The sequence below is a fragment of the Amblyraja radiata genome, chromosome 2, assembly GCF_010909765.2.
Source record: "Amblyraja radiata isolate CabotCenter1 chromosome 2, sAmbRad1.1.pri, whole genome shotgun sequence".
In the NCBI taxonomy this organism is placed as follows: Eukaryota; Metazoa; Chordata; class Chondrichthyes; order Rajiformes; family Rajidae; genus Amblyraja; species Amblyraja radiata.
This window is the reverse complement of record NC_045957.1, coordinates 42558165-42582633: the sequence shown is the minus strand read 5'-3', so window position 1 is coordinate 42582633 and position 24469 is coordinate 42558165. Positions and strand designations below refer to the sequence as shown.

Sequence of the window (24469 nt, the reverse complement as noted above, 5' to 3'; positions counted from 1 at the left end):
ACACCTTTTGTATACAATCGTTGTAGCTCCATGTGGGCTTTAGATTGTTCGGTTTTTATAAGGACGAAATGCCTTTCTGGTGTATGTTGTACTGGGGGTTTATTGGAATGAGTAAATTCTATCAGATAACCCTGAATACTGCTTAGAATATACGAGTCTGTAGTGATTTTACACCATTCATAACTGTCGTATTGCAACCTCCCACCCCCCCCCCCCCGTCGTGGGTCCCTTTTTTACAAAAGAACCCCACCCACGTAGCTCCATGGTTACTGGTGGTTGTATTATTTTCTTGTTTTTTTTAAAAAGGGGGGTTCTGTTTTTATTGATTGTGTTCGAGGTTGTACTGGAGGTTGATGGTTCCGCATCTTCCAGGGTGGCCGTCCCTGGCCATACCCTAAAAAAAAAGGCTGCCGTGGGTTGTATTGGTTTCTGGCAGTGCCACTGGTATGAGCCACACTTATCGGTCTTACATGTGGCTGGTACCGTGATCCAAAATAAGCCTTCGTGCTGGCTTTGATGAGCCCCAATGTCTTGGCTTCTTCGTCCAGTTTCTTGACCTGTTTGGACAAGTCTTGCCCAAACAAAAGGGTTGAGGTTTTAACGGCTCTTTGTTTGCAAATTGTTGCGTATTTGGGATCCAGTGTCGGCTGAATAGCAGCCTTCCGCATGCTATTCAGCTCATATTGTACATTACAAAACAGAGCTAGTGCGTCTTGGTGGTCTTTAGTTAGCTCTGTTTTGTCCAGGGTGCGGGTGTAGGCTGTGATCCCTGCCGTAAGCCCCTTTAAGGTTTTCTGGATTTTGAGGTCCTGGTTCCTGATGTCCCTCCCCATATGCTTCCAAATGCATTGGTTGACACTGGGGATTTGTAATGCATCACAGTTACCAGGTGGCAGATGTCTGGCCAGTGTCTCTGTGAATATTTGTTGTTGGAGTTGATGGCCAGACATGTAGTTAATACTGGCTGCCATCCTGGAATCCAAGTCTGCCCCTGTTTGACTTGGTTTGTAGTAATCCGCCACCATGTCCAGCAGTGTATGTTTTTCTGCAGATTCAGGATCATGGGAAGCTGTGTGATCAGGGTCTGGCCCATCAGGGTCCTGCCCACTCTCCTCCGAAGAGGTCGAGATTTCAGGGGGTCCCTCACGGGGTACCCATATGGGGCTTGCCTGCCCACTGTGGCTAGTCTCCACATTCATGGGACTGCCACTGTGAAGGAGCTCCTCCAGCAGCTCCTTTAGACGGTCTTTGTGTTGAGCTGCACTTGCTATTTTTGGCTGCTCCCATTCCTGCAGCCTTTCAGCAGTGTGCTGCTCTTCTCTGTATCCCCGCTGTTCCCGTCCCCGGTACTCACGGGTGCTGGTTTGCGGGCTTTCCTCATCCCGCCGCTGGCCACACCGGTCCTGACTGTTGGTCCACGTCTGTTCCCGGTCAGCTGTTTCTCCTGGCTGCTCCGTATGCAGCCACCCATAGCGGGTTTGTTCCGTCTGCCGCACCCATTCAGCCCTGGTCCGATATTGATACGGGCTGGTCGCCCGCTGCTGCTCCAAGTCGGGCTCTTCTGGATGGTGTGTTTTAGTTTGAACTTTGCCTCCCGGCCGGGAAGTAAGTTTCGTCGGTGCCAGAATGATTTCTGGCACAGCTGATTCCTCTACCGAGGCTTCTAGAGCCGACGGCTGCTGTCTCTGCCGTTCATCCACGTTTACAACGCGTTTCTCGGGCAGCTTTTTAGCAGACCGCTTCGTTTTTGCTCTGTCCATTTGTGTAAACTAAAAATGCAGAGTCCTTACCTGCCTTTTGCTGGTCCTTTTTTCTTCTCCCGTTACTGGGGGATGTCCTCCCCCCTCCTGTTGACTCGTGCAATGCGTGTAGCGATATGACACGCATGCGTTGGAAGCGGGTTCTTCACGTAGTCACTCACGTGACTCCGAAGTAAAATCAGCCTTCATCAGGCAGCCACAGACCACGGTTTATCATTGCTGGATTAAAAACTGTGGGCTTACTTGGAAAAAGTCTGGTGAATTTTGCTATAAAAGATTTTAACATAGTGCTATTTAATAACTTCAGACCATATGCATTATCATTCATTCTAGGACTGTTGAGATAGATTGAATTGTACCTGATGGTCACCAAGGAGCACTGAGCCAGTCTTTTTCCTGCACTTTTTAACCCGGTGTAGATCTGTCCCATTTCCATGGCCCCTTCCAGACCAATCACTTCAAACAACTGGTCACTTACATCTGAAAAAATAGATGGTAAAATTCATAATCCAGGAATGCAACCATGCTTTCAAAATACGATAGTTATCAAAAAGTTCTCCGTTTCACACTCTGCAAAACTTTTCAATGCTCCTTTTTGTTGTTGTGGCCAGACAAACGTAGACCGTTCAGCTCTCCTAATTTACAAATAGCTGGAATTAAATTTCAATTTTACCATTAGACAGTACTTTTCACATCAATAAATTCTAAATTGTTTTGAATCAAATTTCTAAATCCATTCTAAAATGATCAATTCAATTAATCTGGAGACAAATTCTTCAAAGGTATGCATGTTTTTTTGGGGACCAAATTCATAGCAGAAAATTACCGTCCATTAACTTTATTAACGCATTCCACATAATGTTAACAGAAATGTGTAGGAAAGAACTGCAGATGCTGGTTTAAATCGAAGGTAGACACAAAATGCTGGAGTAGCTCAGCGGGACAGGCAACATCTCTGGAGAGAAGGAATGGGTGACGTTTCGGGTCTCGACCCATTCCTTCCCTCCAGAGATGCTGCCTGTCCCGCTATGTAAACAGAAATGCCTGATTAGATTTTTCAGGTTCAGGAAAAGATCATGGTATGAACAGCTTGCAATGTGTAAAAGGCCAATAAATTGAGAAAAAACTGTGTATAAAACATGTGTTAAGGAGATAAGGTGGAGAAAGAATGTGGCAAAATCAATCTTCTGTAGCACAATGAGTAATTGATGCATTTATGTTTGCAATTTTTTAATATGTATTATTTTGGCGCAGAAAATATTGAACTAACAAACGGAGTTGTTCAAACATGTGTCCCGAGTGTTTCAAATTGAAAAAGAGAGATAAATGCACATCAGGTAGAATAATAACTAATTTCGTCACTGGTCATGTACTTGACTGCTAGAAATTAGAATTTGCCAATACATTAATGTTAATAGCAACAGGTAGACACCACATATTTAATATACATGCAGACAAACAGCGTGGTTGAAAGACAAATGGAAGTACATAATACTTGCATACCAGATTGGTATAAAAGTTGCAGAGATCAGAAATGGAATTCTGTTCATTTTTTTGTTTGGTGGTATAACTTGTCATGAATTATAACATTGAACATTTATGCAAAAGAAAAATGTTACTATTTGATTCAAAGCAAATGATTTGTTTGTGGTGAATAAAATACATGTTATTGCTCATGTGATGTTCTAAAGACATTGCTGGTTTCAAGAGTCAAGAGTGTTTAACTGTCATTTGTACCAAATACGGAACAATGAAATGATTCTTTGCAGCAACATAACAGCGGCAAACATAGTGCTCATAGATAACATGATAAATATATATTTTTAAATCAATAAATTAATAACCCAAAATAACCCTAAATTAGTACAAAAAAAGCCCAACGTCCTGATACAAGATAGTTCGTCGTTCATAGTTTAGTTCGTACTTGAAGTGTTCAAGAGCCTGATGGTGCTGTGATCTAAATATTTTTGAATTTAAATAAGGATTCTGCCTCGGTTTCATTTTAGGGTTCTGCTCAAATAATTCCTTATGTGGCTCATTGTCAATTTGTACTTGGCAACTCTTCTGTTGAGCACCTGGGAACACTCTACTACATTCTTTGCAAGTTTCAAATCTTTGTTGTTTTATAAAGAATAGCAGTAATCATTTTTGTTCAGTAAACAAAGAGTTTATAATTACATATGTAGCAATATTGTATGCCACATTATATTTTTATGATAAGAAGAATAACAGATTTACTCATTCATGCTACTGGTGCAGTGATTGTAAATTTGAGCATTAAAGTCAGAGGCTACCAGTTTTAGATTCATTCATTTTACTTTCAGGAAATTATCAATAAGCTCACACAAGGGAATGAATCAAAACACAGGAACATTAAAGGGACAACAGTTCTAAACCAAAGCATAGGGTAAACATCAGGTTGTATGGCATTTTACATACCCCCAGATACACATCTGGAGTATTGTGTACAGTTTTGGTCTCTTAATTTGAGGAAGGACATCCTTGTTATTGAAGCAGTGCAGCGTAGGTTCACGAGATTGATCCCTGGGAAGGTGGGACTGTCATATGAGGAAAGATTGAAAAGACTAGGCTTGTATTCACTGGAGTTTAGAAGGATGAGGGGGATCTTATAGAAACATATAAAATTATAAAAGGACTCGACAAGCTAGATGCAGGAAAAATGTTCCCAATTTTGGGCGAGTCCAGAACCAGGGTCACAGTCTTAGAATAAAGGGGAGGTCATTTAAGACTGAGGTGAGAAAAAACTTTTTCACCCAGAGAGTTGTGAATTTATGGAATTCCCTGCCACAAAGGGCAGTGGAGGTCAAGTCACTGGATGGATTTAAGAGAGAGTTAGATAGAGCTCTAGGGGCTAGTGAAGTCAATGGATATGGGGAGAAGGCAGGCACGGGTTATTGATAGGGGACGATCAGCCATGATCACAATGAATGGCGGTGCTGGCTCGAAGGGCCGAATGACCTCCTCCTGCACCTATTTTCTATACATTTGTGGCACATTTTAATGTTCTTCTATTTAGCTAAATCGTTTCACTAAGCCTATAAACTAATTTTAATGGTAGGAGGGGGGGGGGTTTAAAGATAGCTGGCCATCTGTCAGGAAAATACACTAAAAGATGCCATCTCAACGTTTAGAGAGGCACATATTAATCTTATGCATATATCAACACAGAAGGAGGCCATGGTGATGCAAAAGATAGCATATATTGGAATGTTGGACATAAAGCAGACTGCTGGAGTACCTCAACAGGCAGTTTGTGTGAAGGGAAATGGACATTCAACATTTTGATCAACACCGTTCTTCTGGACTGGAAGGAGGCTATTCAGTCCATCAGGTCCATGATGTGTCCCAGTATCTCCCTGTAATCCTGAAACCTTAGCAGCATCGCCCTTTACGGAAATAACACCAAGCTCCAGCTGCCCCTGAAGTCCCTGGAGGAGGAGTTCAAGGTGACTCGGGCCAGAGGGGTGATGATGTACAGGGACTCCAGCGCCCCAAGGTGGCTCAAGCAGGGGTGGAGGTAAAAACTGGGAGGAAGTGGAGAGCCGGCGAAGCCGTGCTGCAAGCAGAGTCCCGGATACGCCACAGAGTCCTGGTGGGAGCAGTGACTCGGGGAAGAGCAGGCCTGGGAATCTTCCCATCTCCCCAGTTTGACAAGGCCAAGGGGTCCAGGAGGAAGTGAGGGCAGTGGTGGAGGAGGAGAGGTGTACCAGAGCAGTTGGATTGAGGCAGCAGGGAGCCTGGACAAGGTGGGAGCAGGCCATGGACCGAAAAGTCACATGGACTGAGCTCTGGCAGGCTGAACCACAGCGCATCAAGTTTCTGGTCCAGGCAGTGTATGATGTCCTGCCCAGCCCATCGAACTTCTTCATCTGGGGCAAAGCGGAGATTGCCCGCAATGCTCAGGCAAGGGGACGTTGGAACACATCCTGAGCTGTTGCCCAAAAGCTCTTGGGCAGGGCCGGTACACATGACATCACGACCAGGTTCTCAAGCCCATTGCAGAAGCCATCAGCATGGGAATCAGCAGCTGCAGACGAGAACCACCCAGATGATCACATTCGTGAAGGCCGGAGTACGGCTGCCAAGAACCACAGCAGCCAGGAATCCATCAGGAATCCTGGTGACTGCGCAGGACTGGCAGCTTTCCGTAGACCTGGTGAAACACATGAAGTTCCCACAGCACATTGCCACGACCACCCTGAGGCCAGATATCCTCCTGGTCTCAGAGGCGACCAAAAACATCGTCTTGCTGGAACTGACAGTGCCGTGGGAGGACCGCCTGGAGGAGGCCCACGAGAGGAAGATGACCAAATATGAAGAACTGGTCATAGACTGCCGCAAGCAGGGCTGGAAGGCAAGGTGTAAGCCCATCGAGGTTGGCTGCAGAGGTTTTGCAGGGTAATCGCTCTACAAAGCCTTGAGTGCACTGGGCATCAACAGAGTGGCAAGGAGAAGGGCCATCAAGAACACCACAGAGGCAGCGGAGAAGGCCTCGAGATGGCTCTGGATCAGGAGAGGAGGTCCATGGGGAGGAGCGAATGCCACCTGAACACAAGTCGTGGTCTGATCAACCACGGCTGGGTCGCCTGGGTGAGGGTGTCTGATGTTGAAAGACCCGAAACACCCAATAACCCCAGGTTACATCACTGATAATGTGTTCAGGAGCATCTATCGATGTATTTTTTTATCAATCTCCCTGTAATCCTGAAACCTGTTCATTCATAAGTGTGACTCAATTCCGTTTTATTATTTCTGTGATCAACCTACATAAAGGGGCAATTTTAAGTAGAGAATTAACCTATCAGCACCTGGGATTTGGGAAGAAACTAGAGCATGTGAAGGAAGTCCATGCAGTCACAGAAAAACAACATGCACAATTGATGCAGACAAAATCTGAGGTCGGGATTGAGAAGAGGTCCCTGGTCTTTAAAAGTTTCCTGCAATTGATTAGAATAAACAGAGAGTGTTGGCAAATAATTTATCAAAGTGCAGTTCAAGTGCGAATCTGTTATGTCTACTAAATCAACTTTTGTTTTAGCAGCTGCTATACGTGAAGAATAAGGAGGTAAGGACACCCAAATCCCTCGTTGTTAAACCATTGTATATTTAGTTTCTTTTCACTTACACCATAGTTCAAAATGGTCTCTTGGTACCCAGGTACTAGGTATCGATTCAGTATTGGTCTGTATTATGATCCAATGCTTCCAATGGCAAGCAGTACCTACAACAACCACACCTCAGCATTCCCAAGACCTACATTTGTGGATTTTTGATTATTTACCTTTATTTCTACACATATAAAAAGCAGTTCACCTGGGTGTGCTTCACACTTGAAGAATGGCTGACACTGAGAATGGTGTGATCCTTGTAGTCATTGATAACAGCCAGAAAGTGTTTTTCTCTCTTGAGCTGATGGATAAAGGGTCATTTGTGTGCATGTATGGCGGACTGGGTCTAAAAATATTGGTTGCCAGGAGACAAAGGGGGCCCACTTCATCAGGGGCCTACTTGATATAGGGGCCTCACTTCATCAGGGGCCCACTGCATGTATAACTCATAATTTTGTAAAAAGGCACCTGTTGTGATTTCAAATCCAAGTTTGATGTGAATAAGTACTGATTTCTAAAGTTGAAAATTGTCGATGTTATAACTCCAATAAATATGTGAATCATCAGACCATTTTAGTTCCCTTAAGAAAGCTAGGATTGGTGTGCCTTATTCAATGACTAAATGGAAATGAACTTACCAAATATGTAGCTTTTGTACTCAGAATGCAACAAAATGTGTAACAGACTTCCTCCAGAAGCTATTCTAAGCTTTTTTAATGTTGGGTTAATGCCAGGCCGATGTGTCAACTCTCAACACACGGCTCGAGATTCACCAAGGCCATCAGCAAACTAGACACATTTTTAAGGTTTCACATATTTGGCTTATTAAGATCCCAAATTGAAAAGTTGTACACAATGGGAACAATCCAAAAAATAAACATAGTAATTTTACTCTTCCTCACAGGTAGGTCATTTATTCCATCTTGCTGTGGGAAACCCATGGGAAACCCAACTTTTATTGTGTTTTTGTGTGTTCTTTTTCATTGTACCGCTGCTGGCAAATTCATTTCACTTGCACTTTATGTGCAATGTGACGAATAAAACTGATTGTATTGTATTGTATGCACCAGGAGCATGTGCCCCACAAAAGACAATTAAACAAATCCTCTTTTAATGCAGTCAGACAAGAAGGATCTGTCCCTGACAGTGATCCAGAATGAAGCCTTATTCGGTGTTCTTTTAGAATCACAATAGGAGAATCCTTGCTGTGAGTCTGTCAATAACATTTCCTCTTAATAAAAAATAACTTAGCAAAGCAACAGGAAGCAACTTGGTCAGATGGCTGAGAAGCTGTTGATAAAATGAATCCATTCAAAACAGAATCATAAAAGCCGATCTAGAAAACAAGCTGAAGTGAACATATAAAAATAGAGCCCCCTTGAACTTGTGTCGACATGTGGAAGCAAACTTGCATGGGCAGGGTGGTGGGACAAAACTGATGCTGATCAACAAAACCTGGCAATTGCGTGCAGCACCAATACCATACACAGATTATACACTTTCTCATTGTCTGGCAATCTCTGATGGAGAGGAACACTTCCTTTTCTGTTGCTGCTCCTTAGTCATAGAGTCACAGTGTGGAGACAGGCCCTTTGGCCCAACTTGCCCACACCGGCCAGCTACACAAGTCCCAGCTGCCTGCATTTGGTCCATATCCCTTCAAACCTGTCCTATCCATGTACCTGTCCAACTGTTTCTGAAACATTGGGATAGTCCCAGCCTCAACTACCTTCTCTGGCAGCTTGTTCCATACACCCACCATCCTTTGTGTGTAAAAGTTATCCCTCAGATTCCTATCAATTCTTTTCCCCTTCACCTTAAAGCTGTGTCCTCTGATCCTTGATTCCCCTACTCTGGGCAGGAGACTCTGTACATCTACCCGATCTATTCCTCTCATGTTGCTGCTCCTTGTTATCTCCTGTATGTATCTGTCATTATTTATTTTCTTCCCCCTTTAATGGAATGTGTTCTCTCTATTACAGTCTGTTTTGTTTTCTTGTCTTTCACCTATATTTGTTTGTTTATCTATATTTTTGTTGTCTCCCCTCTTTGCTGGCTTATTCCCTCACAGCAACCAAACCAATGGAAATGGTGGCTGCAAACTCTCAACATAGAAACATAGAAACATAGAAAATGGGTGCAGGAGGAGGCCATTCGGCCCTTGAAGCCAGCACCGCCATTCATTGTGATCATTGCTGATCGTCCCCAATCAATAACCCGTGCCTGCTTTCTCCCCATATCCCTTGATTCCACTAGCCCCGAGAGCTCTATCTAACTCTCTCTTAAACCCATCCAGTGATTTGGCCTCCACTGCCCTCAGTGGCAGGGAATTCCACAAAATCACAACTCTCTGGGTGAAAAGGTTTTTTCTCACCTCAGTCTTAAATGGCTTCCCTTTTATTCTAAGACTGTGGCCCCTGGTTCTGGACTCGCCCAACATTGGGAACATTTTTCCTGCATCTAGCTTGTCCAGTCCTTTTATAATTTTATATGTTTCTATAAGATCACCCCTCATCCTTCTAAACTCCAGTGAATACAAGCCTAGTCTTTTCAATCTTTCAAGATCGGCAATGAGAGCCAGCAGGGCCATAGGCAACATGAGGGACAGGGTAAAACCCTCATTGATAATTTACAGTCTATCGTACAACCCATAATAGCTATTTCTTTCCAATGAAGGTGGATGGACCATGGAACACATTATTTTAAATTGCTCTTCCATGATTTCAATGTATTCCCAGTGCAGAACTCGAAAAAGAGATATCTGACAAAACTCCCGTGGCATTAATTATGATTTGCATGAAAAAGTGCAAAACTTGCACTAAAAGTGTGGATAATGGAGAATGGATGGGCATTTGGGTGAATAAAAACAGATTTACTCAGACAATGTAGTGCCGGAGGAGGTAGGTGAGGCAGGTACTATCGCAATGTTTAAGAAACATTTAGACAGGAACATGGATGGGGCAGGTTTAGAGGGAAATGGGCCAAACGCAGGCAGGTGGGATGAGTGTAGATGGGACATGTTGGCCGGTGTGGGCAAGTTGGGCCAAAGGGCCTGTTTAAACACTGTAAAACTCGATGACTCTATGAACTTACTCTACCCTCCCATTGCTGCCAGTACTACAGTACAATAACAGGATTGTCCAACTAGCTACGCACAAAATGCTGGAGTAATTCAGCGGGACAGGCAGCATCTCTAGATAGAAGGAATGGGTGATGTTTCGGCTTGAGACCCTTCTACAGTCTGAAGAAGGGTCTCGATCTGAAACGTCACACATTCCTATCCAGAGATGCTGTCTGTCCCGCTAAGTTACTACAGAATTTTGTGTCTCGCTTCGGTGTAAACCAGCATCTGCAGTTCCTTCCTACACATTTTGTCCAATTAAGTGTTAGAATCAAGTTAAACAACAATGGTTGACCACAGCCCAGCAGGGGACTCTTAAGTGTCCACGCTCTTGGAGAGCAGTACTGTAAAACTAATTTGAAAATGGTTGGTTTCTGAGACAATCTAAGAAGGCAGGCACGGGTTATTGATTGGGGATGATCAGCCATGATCACAATGAATGGCGGTGCTGGCTTGAAGGGCCGAATGGCCTGCACCTATTTTCTATGATTCTAGTCGTGCTTATGAGAAGTTATGATGTAATTTCTTGTTGGAATCATTTATTTACTGACATGAATATAAAAAGCTGGCATAAAAAGCTGCAAAGTGGGTAGTGCAAGGAAGTGTAGCAAGTTAATACAAAAAAACAATTTAAAGCATGACAAGCTTTTAATTTGCCATCTTCATTTCATCTTGTTCAAACAAGAGGACATGACTTCAGAATTAAAGGGTCAGAGGTTTAGGGGTAACATGAGGGGGAACTTCTTTACTCAGAGAGTGGTAGCGGTGTGGAATGAGCTTCCAGTGGAAGTGGTGGAGGCAGATTCGTTGGTATCATTTAAAAATAAATTGGATAGGCATATGGATGAGAAGGGAATGGAGGGTTATGGTATGAGTGCAGGCAGGTGGGACTAAGGGAAAAAAGTTGTTTGGCACGGACTTGTAGGGCCGAGATGGCCTGTTTCCGTGCTGTAATTGTTATATGGTTATATGGTTGTCATGCAATATAAAAACGCAGAGTCTCTAAGCAATAAGAAGAAGAGTATGGCATGGGCCGGAGTGCAGGAATACACAGCATTCAGGGACCAATGTAAATACTGAATTGGGTATTCTTGCAATTCATTTCTATTGACACCTATATTTTTCACTCTCTTTCACCCCATCTCAATGACAGCTATGAAAATAAGTAGGTTCTAATTAACATCAATAAATACAGTTCATAATTCATGCTTTCAAAAACAAATTCATTCTTTAATTAAGAAAAAAAACTTCAATCCTGAGGAACGATGTACGAGTATTTCCGCTTTTGTACAGACTGCTAGAGTCAGTTATTAAAGATGGGATAGCAGCACATTTGGAAAGTGGTGAAATCATTGGACAAAGTCAGCATGGATTTACAAAAGGTAAATCATGTCTGACGAATCTTATAGAATTTTTCGAGGATGTAACTAGTAGCGTGGATAGGGGAGAACCAGTGGATGTGGTGTATCTGGACTTCCAGAAGGCTTTCGACAAGGTCCCACATAAGAGATTAGTTTACAAACTTAAAGCACACGGCATTGGGGGTTCAGTATTGATGTGGATAGAGAACTGGCTGGCAAACAGGAAGCAAAGAGTAGGAGTAAACGGGTCCTTTTCACAATGGCAGGCAGTGACTAGTGGGGTACCGCAAGGCTCAGTGCTGGGACCCCAGCTATTTACAATATATATTAATGATCTGGATGAGGGAATTGAAGGCAATATCTCCAAGTTTGCGGATGACACTAAGCTGGGGGGCAGTGTTAGCTGTGAGGAGGATGCTAGGAGACTGCAAGGTGACTTGGATAGGCTGGGTGAGTGGGCAAATGTTTGGCAGATGCAGTATAATGTGGATAAATGTGAGGTTATCCATTTTGGTGGCAAAAACAGGAAAGCAGACTATTATCTAAATGGTGGCCGACTAGGAAAAGGGGAGATGCAGCGAGACCTGGGTGTCATGGTACACCAGTCATTGAAAGTGGGCATGCAGGTGCAGCAGGCAGTGAAGAAAGCGAATGGTATGTTAGCTTTCATAGCAAAAGGATTTGAGTATAGGAGCAGGGAGGTTCTACTGCAGTTGTACAGGGTCTTGGTGAGACCACACCTGGAGTATTGCGTACAGTTTTGGTCTCCAAATCTGAGGAAGGACATTATTGCCATAGAGGGAGTGCAGAGAAGGTTCACCAGACTGATTCCTGGGATGTCAGGACTGTCTTATGAAGAACGACTGGATAGACTTGGTTTATACTCTCTAGAATTTAGGAGATTGAGAGGGGATCTTATAGAAACTTACAAAATTCTTAAGGGGTTGGACAGGCTAGATGCAGGAAGATTGCTCCCGATGTTGGGGAAGTCCAGGACAAGGGGTCACAGCTTAAGGATAAGGGGGAAATCCTTTAAAACCGAGATGAGAAGAACTTTTTTCACACAGAGAGTGGTGAATCTCTGGAACTCTCTGCCACAGAGGGTGGTCGAGGCCAGTTCATTGGCTATATTTAAGAGGGAGTTAGATGTGGCCCTTGTGGCTAAGGGGATCAGAGGGTATGGCGAGAAGGCAGGTACGGGATACTGAGTTGGATGATCAGCCATGATCATATTGAATGGCGGTGCAGGCTCGAAGGGCCGAATGGCCTACTCCTGCACCTAATTTCTATGTTTCTATGTTTCTATGCTCTGCAAATGTTAACACAGTGCATGAACTGTGTGCTTCACATGCTGTGGTGTGGAAGACCTGGGCATTTCTGCTGTAATACAGCAATAACATTTGCAGCTACTGCAGAATGTGGGAAATTGCCTGATATTTCCTGCCTACAAAATGTTGGACAAATCCAATAGAGCTAAATACCATCTAATCAGTCTAAGTATGGTGTAATATGCTTTGATAGCATACAAACAGTTTTTCACTGTATCTCAGTACACGTGGCAATAAAAACATTATCATAATCATAATATTAATCGTAATTTATTAGCCGTATGTTTTGCAACATACAAGGAAATTAGTTTGCCATAGTCATAACAAAAAAGCAACAAGACACACAACTACATAAAAATTGACATAAACATCCACCACAGCGGCTCCGCCACATTCCCTACTGTGATGGAACGCAATAAAGTCTTATCTTCTTTCCTCCTTTCCTCCCGCGGTCGGGGGAGCCGAACCATCCCGCAGCTGGCGATCAAGCTCCCTCATTAGGGCGGTCTGAGCTCCCGCATCAGGACGGTCGAAATTCCTGTGGCTTGGAGTCCCCGAAATCTGTCCCGTGCCAGGGACCGCAAGCATACAAAGGAAGACAGTTGTAGTTGTTGGATATCAATCATCACAACCTAGGTTATTGCTTCAAGGGTTTCACAAGGTAGTGTGCTTGGTCCAACCATCTTCCACTGTTTTCTTACAGTCTGCCTTCCATTATAAGATTGTAAGTGGAGATATTTAAAGATGACTAGACTAAGTGGGACCCATTGGGTCCCATGTTCACACGGGAGGGCTGGTTCCCCAATGCAATATTCCACCTCTCCACCAATTCCAATATTGGCGGCCAGTGGGGAGGGGGGGGGGGGGGGTTGGGGCTTTCTGGAGCACTAGTATGGGTGTTGTGGGCCAAAGGGACTGGTTTCTAGAGGGCTAGTATGGACATTATGGGCCGAATGGATTATTGGGCTGGCAGCTCAGTCACTCAAGTCTGGTGGGCTGGCAGCTCAGTCACTCAGGCCTAGTGGGCTGGCAACTCAGGCCTGGTAGGCTGGCAGCTCAGTCACTCAGGCCTGGTGGGCTGGTAGCTCAGAAACTGCCAGAAATTCTGCCAAAAACAGGTGAGAGACTCTCTGAGAGAGAGACGGGGGAGAGGGTGGAATTTTAGACATTTTTCATATTTTTCTGCAGATTACAGCAATGAAGGGCCTGGATCTCACAGGGAGTCTATGAAGGGAGGGAGAAAAATCCTGGGGTGAGGTTTAATACTTGCAGGGTGAACACTCACGGATGGGCTGAAGGGACTCCTCCTGGGCTAGTACAAGGCTGATGGGCCAAAGAGACTTAAAAAATAAATCTGAGTGAAATCTCAGTGAAAGTCACTTTTTCTGAACTTTTCCTGGCCTGGCACGGGCCTTTTGGGCCAAAATGCTCCTTCTAGTCTAATATGGGTATTTTGGGCAAAAGGTTTCTCAGCTAATAGGGACCCTGTGGGCCGAAATAAGTGGTTTCAGGCAGGCCAAACAACTCATTTCATTTCATTTCCATATTGCATTTCCCTTTCAAGCACAGGGCAGGGCAAACAACTCATTTCATTTCCATTTCCATTTCTATTTTGCATTGCAGTCTCAAGCACAGGGCAGGCCAAACAACTCATGGATTGTCATTTCATTTCCATTTTGCACTGCAGTCTCAAGCACAGGGCAGGCCAAACAACTCATGGCATTGTCATTTTATTTCCATTTTACACTGCAGTCTCTAGCACAGGGCAGGCCAAACAACTCATGGCATTGGCATTTCATTTCCATTTTGCACTGCAGTCTCAAGCACAGGGCAGGCCAAATAACTCATGGCATTGTCATTTCATTTCCATTTTGCACTGCAGTCTCAAGCACAGGGCAGGCAAAACAATTCATGGCATTGTCTTTTCATTTCCATTTTGCACTGCAGTCTCAAGCACAGGGCAGGCCAAACAACTCATGGCATTGTCATTAAGGGTTAACAAATCATTTATTACAACTACATTGCAGACTCACAGTTCAGTTGAATCACAACTTAGAATTGCAGGTGTGCCCTCTCCCTCGCGATTCTCCAGAGTGACTGACTCACATCCAGGCATCTGGGGTTTTATAGACCTGCCCCCCCCTGGAAGGGGCGTTACCTTCATCATGGTGATTGACAGGTGAGAGGACCAATCAGCTGATCTCAAATTTGTTTTAACACTCATAACATTTTTATTTTTCATCGATCGGAAAAATCCTCAGGGCTGCCTCAGCGGAGGAGGACTGTGAGTAAGATGGCCAAAAATCATAGCGATATAGGGTAGCGTTTTTTCTAAAATCAATATACAGCACAGACAGGAAGTGGTCAAGATGAGACATTTAGTTATATAGATTACACAATATTTAAATTCCCTTTAACACCCTTTAGCAAATGTGAAACTGCATGACAACACACACTAAGACCTCGAGCCTATTCAGGGAAAGGCTGAATAGGCAGGCAATATTTGCATCACCAAGATACCAGACCATTTCCAGTCGAGAAGAGAATCTAACCAAACATGCTTGACATTAATGGGCATTACCATCAGCAAGTCTCAAACCATCAATATCTTGTGGGTCTACCGTGACCAGAAATTCACATGGGTACTGTAGCTAGAGGAGCATGTCAGAAGCTAGTTACCTTATTCACCTCCTGTTCTCCCAGATTCTTTCTACCTTTTGGGCGGCATAAGCCGAGAGCATGGTGGAATACTTTCTGCTTGACGGGATGACTGTGCCCATAATAGCACTGTTACAAAACCTGGCATCATCCTCGTCAATGCAGTTCACTCGTTTGGCATCCCACACACCATCTTAAATATTCAGTCACTCCATTCTTGGCATATGGTGGCTGCAGTGTGTACCATCTAAAAAATCACTGCAAAGCACAAGGTTTGCAGAAAGTTGTCTTGCCATTACACTTTCTCATGCAGTGGAAAAACTACATTCTTCTCCAATTATTCAGAGACTAAAAGTGTGTTTGACTGTTCGAAGAAAAACTCACCTGGTTCGCTCAAGCCAGCCTTGCCAACGATGCCAGGGTGCATCTACAAGGTGAAACTCTTGGAATAGTGACAGCTTTCAAGGGTTTCACACATTGAGGCATGGTAAACAACCCAGCGCTGAGATGAATTCCACTTGCTGACACACAGGATGGCAACATGTTGGCCACATGCCTGTCACTGCATCTGCTCCTCCTGTGTGTAAGGTCTGAAGAATACTTCTGTATTTATTCAAGAAGGTGGCAGAGTACAATAGGGGAAAACCCAAGGTAGAGGTGTGCTGAAGAATTTGAGCACTTTTTCCCTTCAATGTTTCCCAAGACATTCTTGCATATAGTTCAGTTCATTCCAGTTCAGTTTAGTTTATTGTCACGTGTACCGAGGTATAGTGAAAAGCTTTTGTTGCGTGCTAACCAGTCAGCAGAAAGACAAGACATGATTACAATCGATCCATTTAGAGTATAGATGAAAAGGGAATAATGTTCAGTGCAAGTTAAAGCCAGCAAAGTCCAATCAAGGATAGTCCGTGGGTCATCAAAGAGGTAGATAGTAGTTCAGCACTGCTCTCTGGTTGTGGTAGGATGATTCAGTTGCCTGTTAACAGCTGGGAAGAAACTGTCCCCGAATATAATGTTGATAGTTACTAAAAAAACAAGCACTGTCAGTACCTTTGGATAGAAAAATTTCAGTAAAAAAATCAAAGGAGAAATTGCTCCAATTTTGACAAATTTACTCCAATTTTGTGAGGAAGTGGCAGGTTTATAGATGGTACAGATTTATAGATTGTTTAGTTAAGTTTTTGGTTTTTAGGTTTGTGTTATGTGTGGGGTGGGTGGGGGGGGGGGTTGAAACAGGGCTTTCTGTCTCTCCCTTCGGGGGAATGCGACTTTCTTGTCGTATCCCCCTTCTCTGCGTCCATCTGCGCTGAGGCCTAATGGCGGAGCTGGCGACCTCGAGGCTCCGGAGGCAGAGCCTGTCAGGACTCGCCCTGGGCTCGCTCCCGTGAGGGCGGCCCGGCTCGGGGCTGGAACGGCGCTCCCGTGAGGGGCTGAGACGCTCCCGTGAGGGCGGCCCGGCTCGAGAGTAACGGCGCTCCCGTGAGGGCAGCCCGGCTCGAGAGTAACGGCGCTCCCGTGAGGGCGACCCGGCTCGGGGCTGGAACAGTGCTCCGGTGGCTGAGACGGCGACCTGAGTCCAGGGTTCGGCCGCGGGCCAGTGGACGACATCGTCAACAGCTGGACTGGAGGGCGGCAGCTTCGACCACCCCCGGGCCGCGGAGTTTGAACCGGCCCGTTCGCGGAGCTCGATGAGCCGCGGGACTGACTTACCATCGCCCGGTGGGGTATCGCCTCAGCGCAGAGGGAGAAGAGGAGGGAAGAGACAGCAGCCCTAAGATTTTTGCCTCCATCACAGTGAGGAGGTGCTTGGTGGACTCACTGTGGTGGATGTTAATTTGTGTTTACTCTCTGTTCTGTTGTTTATTATTGTATGTATGGCTGCAGGTAACGACATTTCATTCAGACCGTAAGGCCTGATTGACAAATAAAGGATCTAAAAACTCTAAGGTAATCTGTGGTGTATTTAGTTTTCCAAAAGGCATTTGACAGTGCAACATAAAAGGCTGTTGCATAAATTAAGTGTCCAAGGAATTGGAGGAAGTGTTAATTTTAACCAAAAACTGCTGAATAAAAATCAGAGTTAAAAAAAAAGGTCCTTTTCAGGCTGGAAGGATGTATTTAGTGAGGTATCATCAGGAGTCGGTTAATGGACCATTAATAGTAATATTAATCACCTAGATGTGGAAACAAAATGTAAGGCTTCATCCCATATTCTTTAGGATATGGGATGAAATCAGGTCACCTGGACGATCCCATGCAGACAAAGGGAGAACGTGCAAACTCCACACAGACAGCAATTGTGGTCAGGATTGAACCCTGGGTCTCTGGCACTGTGCTGCTCTTCTGTGCTGCCTTATTATACTTGAAGACCTGCTAGCAGACAGAGAAGAATGAAAAAGAGAAGCTGCTTTGTTTAAACCCAGTTTAACATTTTGCAATTATTAACACACAACAAAAAATACACAGGTTTAAAACATGCTGAAAATCATGTACATATATAAATTATTAGCAAAGCAGTTTGCTTTGAAACAAAATTATAATCCTGTGCAAAATAAATATGTGTTTTTCTACTTAAAATCTTGCAACACAATATAGTAACTGCTAATGATGAGTTGGTGCCTTTAAAGATATCTTACACTTAAGGCTGTAATTGAATTATCAGATGAAATCAAATAATTGTGAATATGGCAGATTAAAATTGCAGAAAATTAATCCTGGCTCTCTCTTATTTGCAGTAATTTGGCAAAAGCCAGTAGAAATAGTCATGCGAGTGATCCTGTAAGGCCAAGAGGGAAGCTAGAGATCCCAAGAGTTGCTTAGGGAAGTGCCAGATATCTTGGGAGTCAGAGTTCTGGTGACCTTCCAAACCGCAGTGTCCAACAGTTGAGGTGATTTGGCCCATTGTAGTACAGTCCTGATATTATGGAATCCACAATGTCACAATTCAAGTTGGGTGCAGCTTGTACAGAATACAAAACTTGAATAGGCGAGTCCTCTTCACTTTGTCTTTTTAGGAGTTTATAATTTACCTTCAGAACATACCATATCCGAATTATGAGGCTCTAAAGTTCTTTCATATACAAGACTTCTTATCAACAGAAATTTTGCTGCACTGCATGCTAGCAAAGCACAGCAGGTTGGAGGTTTCATGAGACGTGTTGCCATATGTTGAACATATTGGTTTTACTGAGGAAATTGGCTTTCCCCATTGTTCTGGCAACATGCAAAGCCCAGTAACCGTATGTATATTGTCTTGAGTATTGAATCCAGTTAGCCCTAGCACTCCCAACTATGAAAAGAATAAAAAGAAACAAAAAAATGCTGCTAATTATGATAGAAGGTAATATCTTGAGGTTCCACTAATCTAAGCTTGGCAAAAATTTAAATCCTCAAATAATGAACAATTGAACACACTTCACCCATGTTTAATATTAAAATCAAATCCCAAAATAAAATTCATTGATTGTACAAAATCATTCCGTTACATCGTTCTAAGCTCCTAAAATCAGTTGAGGAAAATTAGCTTTAAAAAAAAAAGGTTTTACTGTATGAACACTGAAAGAAAAAATACATCTCAATGCATTTCGGGCCACAAAATAAGCAAGAATGAGCACTGAAACTAATATGAAACTCCCCTTCTCTGTATGTTCACAATGTGTCTACTATGTATCAGTAAGATTAGGCTTTGAAGGGTGGTTGTTTCTTTTTCCTCCCTCTGCTTATTTTCAATGTGAATTAGCTTGCAGGCTGTGTGGGAATGTGTACATAGTACACACCATCTCCGCCTTTTCTATAAACTCTGCTGCTTCACGTGTCTCTTCACATTACTGCAGTGTGAAAACAAGGCCCGGTCTCATGAATGAGTGCTGATGTCAGCAAATTGTGAATGGCACTCAGTCAGAGGGGGCTGACCTGACACACTCATTTCTAATGATGGGATGCAATCACCAAGAGACACCCTGTTCATTTCCTCTTTAAATTTAGAAAACCTTGCGCCTAGTTCAGAAATTATTTTGAGGACTTTACAGATCTTGATGTTAAAGATCTGCATTGTTTTTGTTGGCTGGACCCTAAAGCTACATAATGTGCTTTTTCATGTTTTATTCCCCATCAGACTTTTTGCAATATCCAAGTAAACAGTTAGTCAAATAAGCCCTCTATGTTCAGCAAATATCAAAAATTCTTCATGTTGCTTTCAAAAATTAGATATAAGGAACTGCAGATGCTGGTTTACAAATAGATGGCACAGAGTGCTGAAGTTAACTCAATGGGTCAGGCAGCATCTCTGCAGAACAGAGAAAGGGTCCTGACCTGAAAAGTCACCAATCAGTTTGAAGAAGGGTCCTAACCCAAATGATCAACTATCTATTTTCTCCAGAGATGCTGCCCGACCCACTGAGTGACTCCAACATTTTGTGTCTTTTTTTTCATTCAAAAATTGTTCAGTCTTACAATTAAATTTCTGGTAGTTAGATATGTGGTCCTAGAAACAGTATTATGCCTTGAGATGTAGTTTTGTTATAAAATAGCTCGATCTACGATTTGCCTTCCAAGTCCTGTGAGCATCAGACACACTAACATCGGAGATCTACAGTTATGTCCCAGGATGAACTGGTAAACATAGAAACATAGAAACATAGAAAATAGGTGCAGGAGTAGGCCATTCGGCCCTTCGAGCCTGCACCGCCATTCAATATGATCATGGCTGATCATCCAACTGAGTATCCTGTACCTGCCTTCTCTCCATACCCGCTGATCCCTTTAGCCACAAGGGCCACATTTAAGTCCCTCTTAAATATAGCCAATGAACTGGCCTCAACTGCCTTGTGTGGCAGAGAATTCCAGAGATTCGCCACTCTCTGTGTGAAAAATGGTTTTCTCATCTCGGTCCTAAAAGATTTCCCCCTTATCCTTAAACTGTGACCCCCTTGTTCTGGACTTCCCCAACATCGGAAACCAACTTCCTGCATCTAGCCTGTCCAACCCCTTAAGAATTTTGTAAGTTTCTATAAGATCCCCTTTCTTATAAGATTCTAGAAGATGGAGTCTGTAGAAGGGTCTCGACCCGAAATGTCACCCATCTATCTCTGTACTGCCACCTCCCCTGACATCAGTCTGAAGAAGGGTCTTGACCCGAAACGTCACCCATTCCATCTCTCCAGAGATGCTGCCTGTCCCGCTGAGTTACTCCAGCATTTTGTGTATACCTTCGATAAGTAGGAGGAGGTGTCTGAGAGTTGTCGCCTGGCCTCAGCTAGACTAGGTCTGCCAGACAGAGGTCCTCGTGCCAGACTACCACGGCACCTCCCTTGTAGACGGGTTGGATAATGTCGGGGTAGCTGCAGCCTGGAGAGTGAGCGGAGGGCTGTACGTTCAGAGGGGGTGAGGTTAGGATAGATAAAGGGAGTGGAAAAGTTGAGACGGTTGACGGTCGACATGGCTAGGAAAGGTTTAGAGGGATATGGGCCAAATGTGAGCAGCAGAAACTAGCATAGAAGGGGCATCTTTGTCAGCATGGGCAAGTTTGGCCAAAGGGCCTGATTCAATGCTGTATGACTCTATGATGTGCATCAATTGGATACCACTTCCTTGATATCCATGTATGCATGTGAGAGAGTGAATAGTGTGGATTGTTCATGCCTCACAACAGCTGTGGGTCCTGGTTTTTTTTGTGACCTGAAGGCACCTGGCAAAGCATGGAATCATGGAGTCCACCTCAGATACATCAACATCGTTAATATACTAACCCCTTACACAATTCATCCTCAGACCCTTTCAACCCCACCACCCCAATCCAAATGCGACTTCATCCTACAGCCTCAAAGCCGTTGTCACCTTAACCATCCACTCAAAAAACATACCAATTTTGTTAAACCTCACTCACAAACTGTGACTTGTTCTTCTACACTCAATCTACATAATCTGGCCAAATCTACATAATCTGGCCAAAACTACATAACAGTCTGAGTCTCTCTCACATAAACAAGCTTGGTAGCAAGACCCTGAGAACAATATATGTTGGCAATCTTGCACTACCGTTTAACATACCAAACACCGAAGCATTTCTAAACTAAGACTTTACTTTTAATACTTTAATAATGTTTTATATCGCAACCTGAGGGTTAGTCTACCCCTTCCTCCAAACTGATTTCGTTATTGGACTATAATGTCTTGTAAAATACACAGCTTTTCGCATTTTCTATTTACATTGGTTTATTAATCCACTGAGCAGATATTAGCATTAAAAAACTATATATCTATTCTAATCTCTTGTTGAGAATACAACATCTAATTTTGGAGCAATCACATTTTATGAATGTAACTCCGATGTGGAGGCTTTTAACACGATTGCAAACAAAAGCAGTATGCCTAATTACCATCTAAAGAACTTAAAACATCTAATGGCTCTCAGTCCGACTTTTGGTAATCATCTGAGAAGGTTTTGTTTTTTCAAAATAGTTTCATCATTTATCTTGGCAAGCTGACAATTTTATAAAGGATTGCTGGAAAACTTGTAAGAAATGGTAGAAATCATTAGCAAAAAAAATGCATTTCAGCAAGTCTCTCAGCATGCTGCATGATGATTATTTGAAAATGGTGATTTCTACTGTTGGATGATTAATTGGTCCTTCTTGTCCAATGGTAATGATTATTTATCCTTCCTAACATAAAATAGAACCAGGTTTCAAAAAATGCTTGCTGAACAATTGTAGTAGGCAAAGCAGGCCACTTGAAATTAATTTTATTTGCTAGGTATTTAATTTATCTCCTCTCTATTCCTGAAGCAATGCAACGCAGCTTACACACAACATAATATAATTCCTTTCACATTAATGGAGCCTGAGCCTGATGTTGATCCTAACCCACCACCCTCTTCTTCTCTGATAACTAGGTCAGTGAAGCTGACATGGTCCATCCCTCGTCTCTTTCCCAACTTCTCAATCTCCATTTTCGGAGATAGTCTAGTAAGCAATATCTACTACAAAGCCATGGATTCCCTTTAGAAACCCTAACTACACTTTCTCCCATCCAACTTGCTAGAAGACCTCTCTGCCATTCTCCAGGTTTCTCTTCTGTCTCTGCTGCCTCTATTCTGAAGATGCCAACTTCTACACAAGATTTCACAATATGTTTATCTTTTCATTCTCCACTCCGTCCCAATTGACAAGTCCTCTGTGATATACATTCCATCCCCTGCACCACCAAGCACACCCATTCTCCCCACAGAACAGTAGTCCACCCCTCCAACTTTCATATTTCCAGCACCCCTGTAGTCAAAGCATCTCCTTCCTCCCTTATAAGTATTCTGAAGAGGGAGTTCCTTTTGGGATGCTCAGGTTTACTAACGCCCACTCCCCTTCTCACTGTATTTTTTCCATGCAACTACAAGATACACCTTTTAACTGCACCCTTTCCATATTTCAGAGATCAAACCTCTGCATCTGGGTAGTGTTGGATGTAGGGGTTTACTTGTACTTCTGATTCGGTACGCGTGATGCAATATCCTCCACTCTGGGAAGACCAAATATTATTGTGGTGACTACTTTGTGGAAGACCTCTCTGTACATTGCCCAACATGATTCTGAACTTTTATTCCCCATTCCCTGCACAGATACTGCCTGACTTGCTGAATTCCTCTCGTACTTTGTTTTTCTATCCGCATTGTTTTACTTGCATATCTGAGGAAGCAGATTTCTGGAGGTAGATCTTTCTTTGTTTTATCCTGGGACAAAGCAGAATGTTGCCATTGAGATGAATATGACAGACTATCTCCCACTAACTTTGAATGTCTTGCTGCAGCAATTGACTTGGGTGCTCTGGTGGGACCTCCTTCTTGGAGCGAAAGCACTAGGCTCATTCCTAGATTTTGCATCATTAGTGAGAAATAAATGGTTTAAAAGGAAGATTTAAAAAGTTATCTTCAACTATTTTCTCTCTACCCATTAACATTTATAAAAATAATCAAAATCTGTCACAATTTAAGTATCTGAACAGCATGAATTATATGAAGAAAACTGTTTATGTGTAAGGTAATGTTAAGTTCAGTTGCAACATCTGCAGCTTGGGAAACAAATGGTTTAGTTTTTTTTTTCATTTTAAGTCTCCAAAACAGAAATTGTTGCTCATCGTTAATCTCTAACGTACTGTAGGTTTGGTGACTGGGCCAACCATTCTTTTTGAATCCTGAAGTAGGGGCACTGATTCTCTGAATGTCAAACCATTATGGTAGTGGCAGTTCTTGGTTTTCCTGCTTCTAATGAATGTCTTTTTTATTATTGCAGCTGCTCGCATTGGAACAGTAACCCAAATGTCTGCCTTTAACACACCACTGGCCAGCATCCAGAACTCTAGCAGCGCGTGCATACTGCCCACATTGTATTTGTTTTGTACCACTGTAAATGTGCTGAGGGTAGAGGCAGAGAGGTGATTGCATGCTCACTGTAGCCCTGTATGCTGTGAGATGGTAAATTTTGGTCCATTCATGATCAGCTGCTGATCCAAGTGAAAGGGTTTCGCTGTAAATGGATCTTGTCATCATGGATTTCTGGCTGGCAAGGAAAGCGTTCTGTCCATGAAAGTGGTATGCTAGAAACTGTTCAAAAGTGCCTTCATTGTAAAAGTTGCAGCAGATGCAAATTCCTTGCCCCATCTTTCATTCTCTAGACCATTTGTGTACTATAATGCAGACAATGCTCTTTTTAATTGGTGCAAATTAACTTTGAGACTCGTTTTACATTTGATTAAACTTTGGCTCTCCTCACCCATATGTAGAAAGAAGATAGGACATGGTTCCAAATGTAGAATCTTATTGTGCAGTAGAGTCCAAAATTTGTTAAGCAAAGGATTGGCACCATGCAAAAAAAAAAGTTAATTACATCTTCATGGGATCGTTATTTTCACAGCAGAGAAAATAGGAAATAATAAAACTATAATGTGAGTAAATAGAATTTGACTGGGGCTGACTCACATTCAAATCATGGGTTTCTGTAATGCTAAATACAGGGTGAGCAGGTACACTGACATGATTGCACCATCATAAGTTATTGGAGCAGAATTAGGCCATTCGGCCCATCAAGTCTACTCCAGCATTGAAATCATGGCTGATCTATCT

At 43.2% G+C, this 24469-nt stretch overlaps 1 protein-coding gene across 1 annotated transcript in view; it reads right to left on the bottom strand.

The window, feature by feature from the left end:
• Positions 1 to 24469, bottom strand: part of dgkb (diacylglycerol kinase beta) — a 568450-nt gene that overhangs the window by 43410 nt on the left and 500571 nt on the right. The window contains exon 21 of the mRNA XM_033045582.1: positions 2120 to 2240. Coding sequence (XP_032901473.1) covers positions 2120 to 2240 — 121 coding nt within the window. The remainder of the gene's footprint in view (positions 1 to 2119; positions 2241 to 24469) is intronic.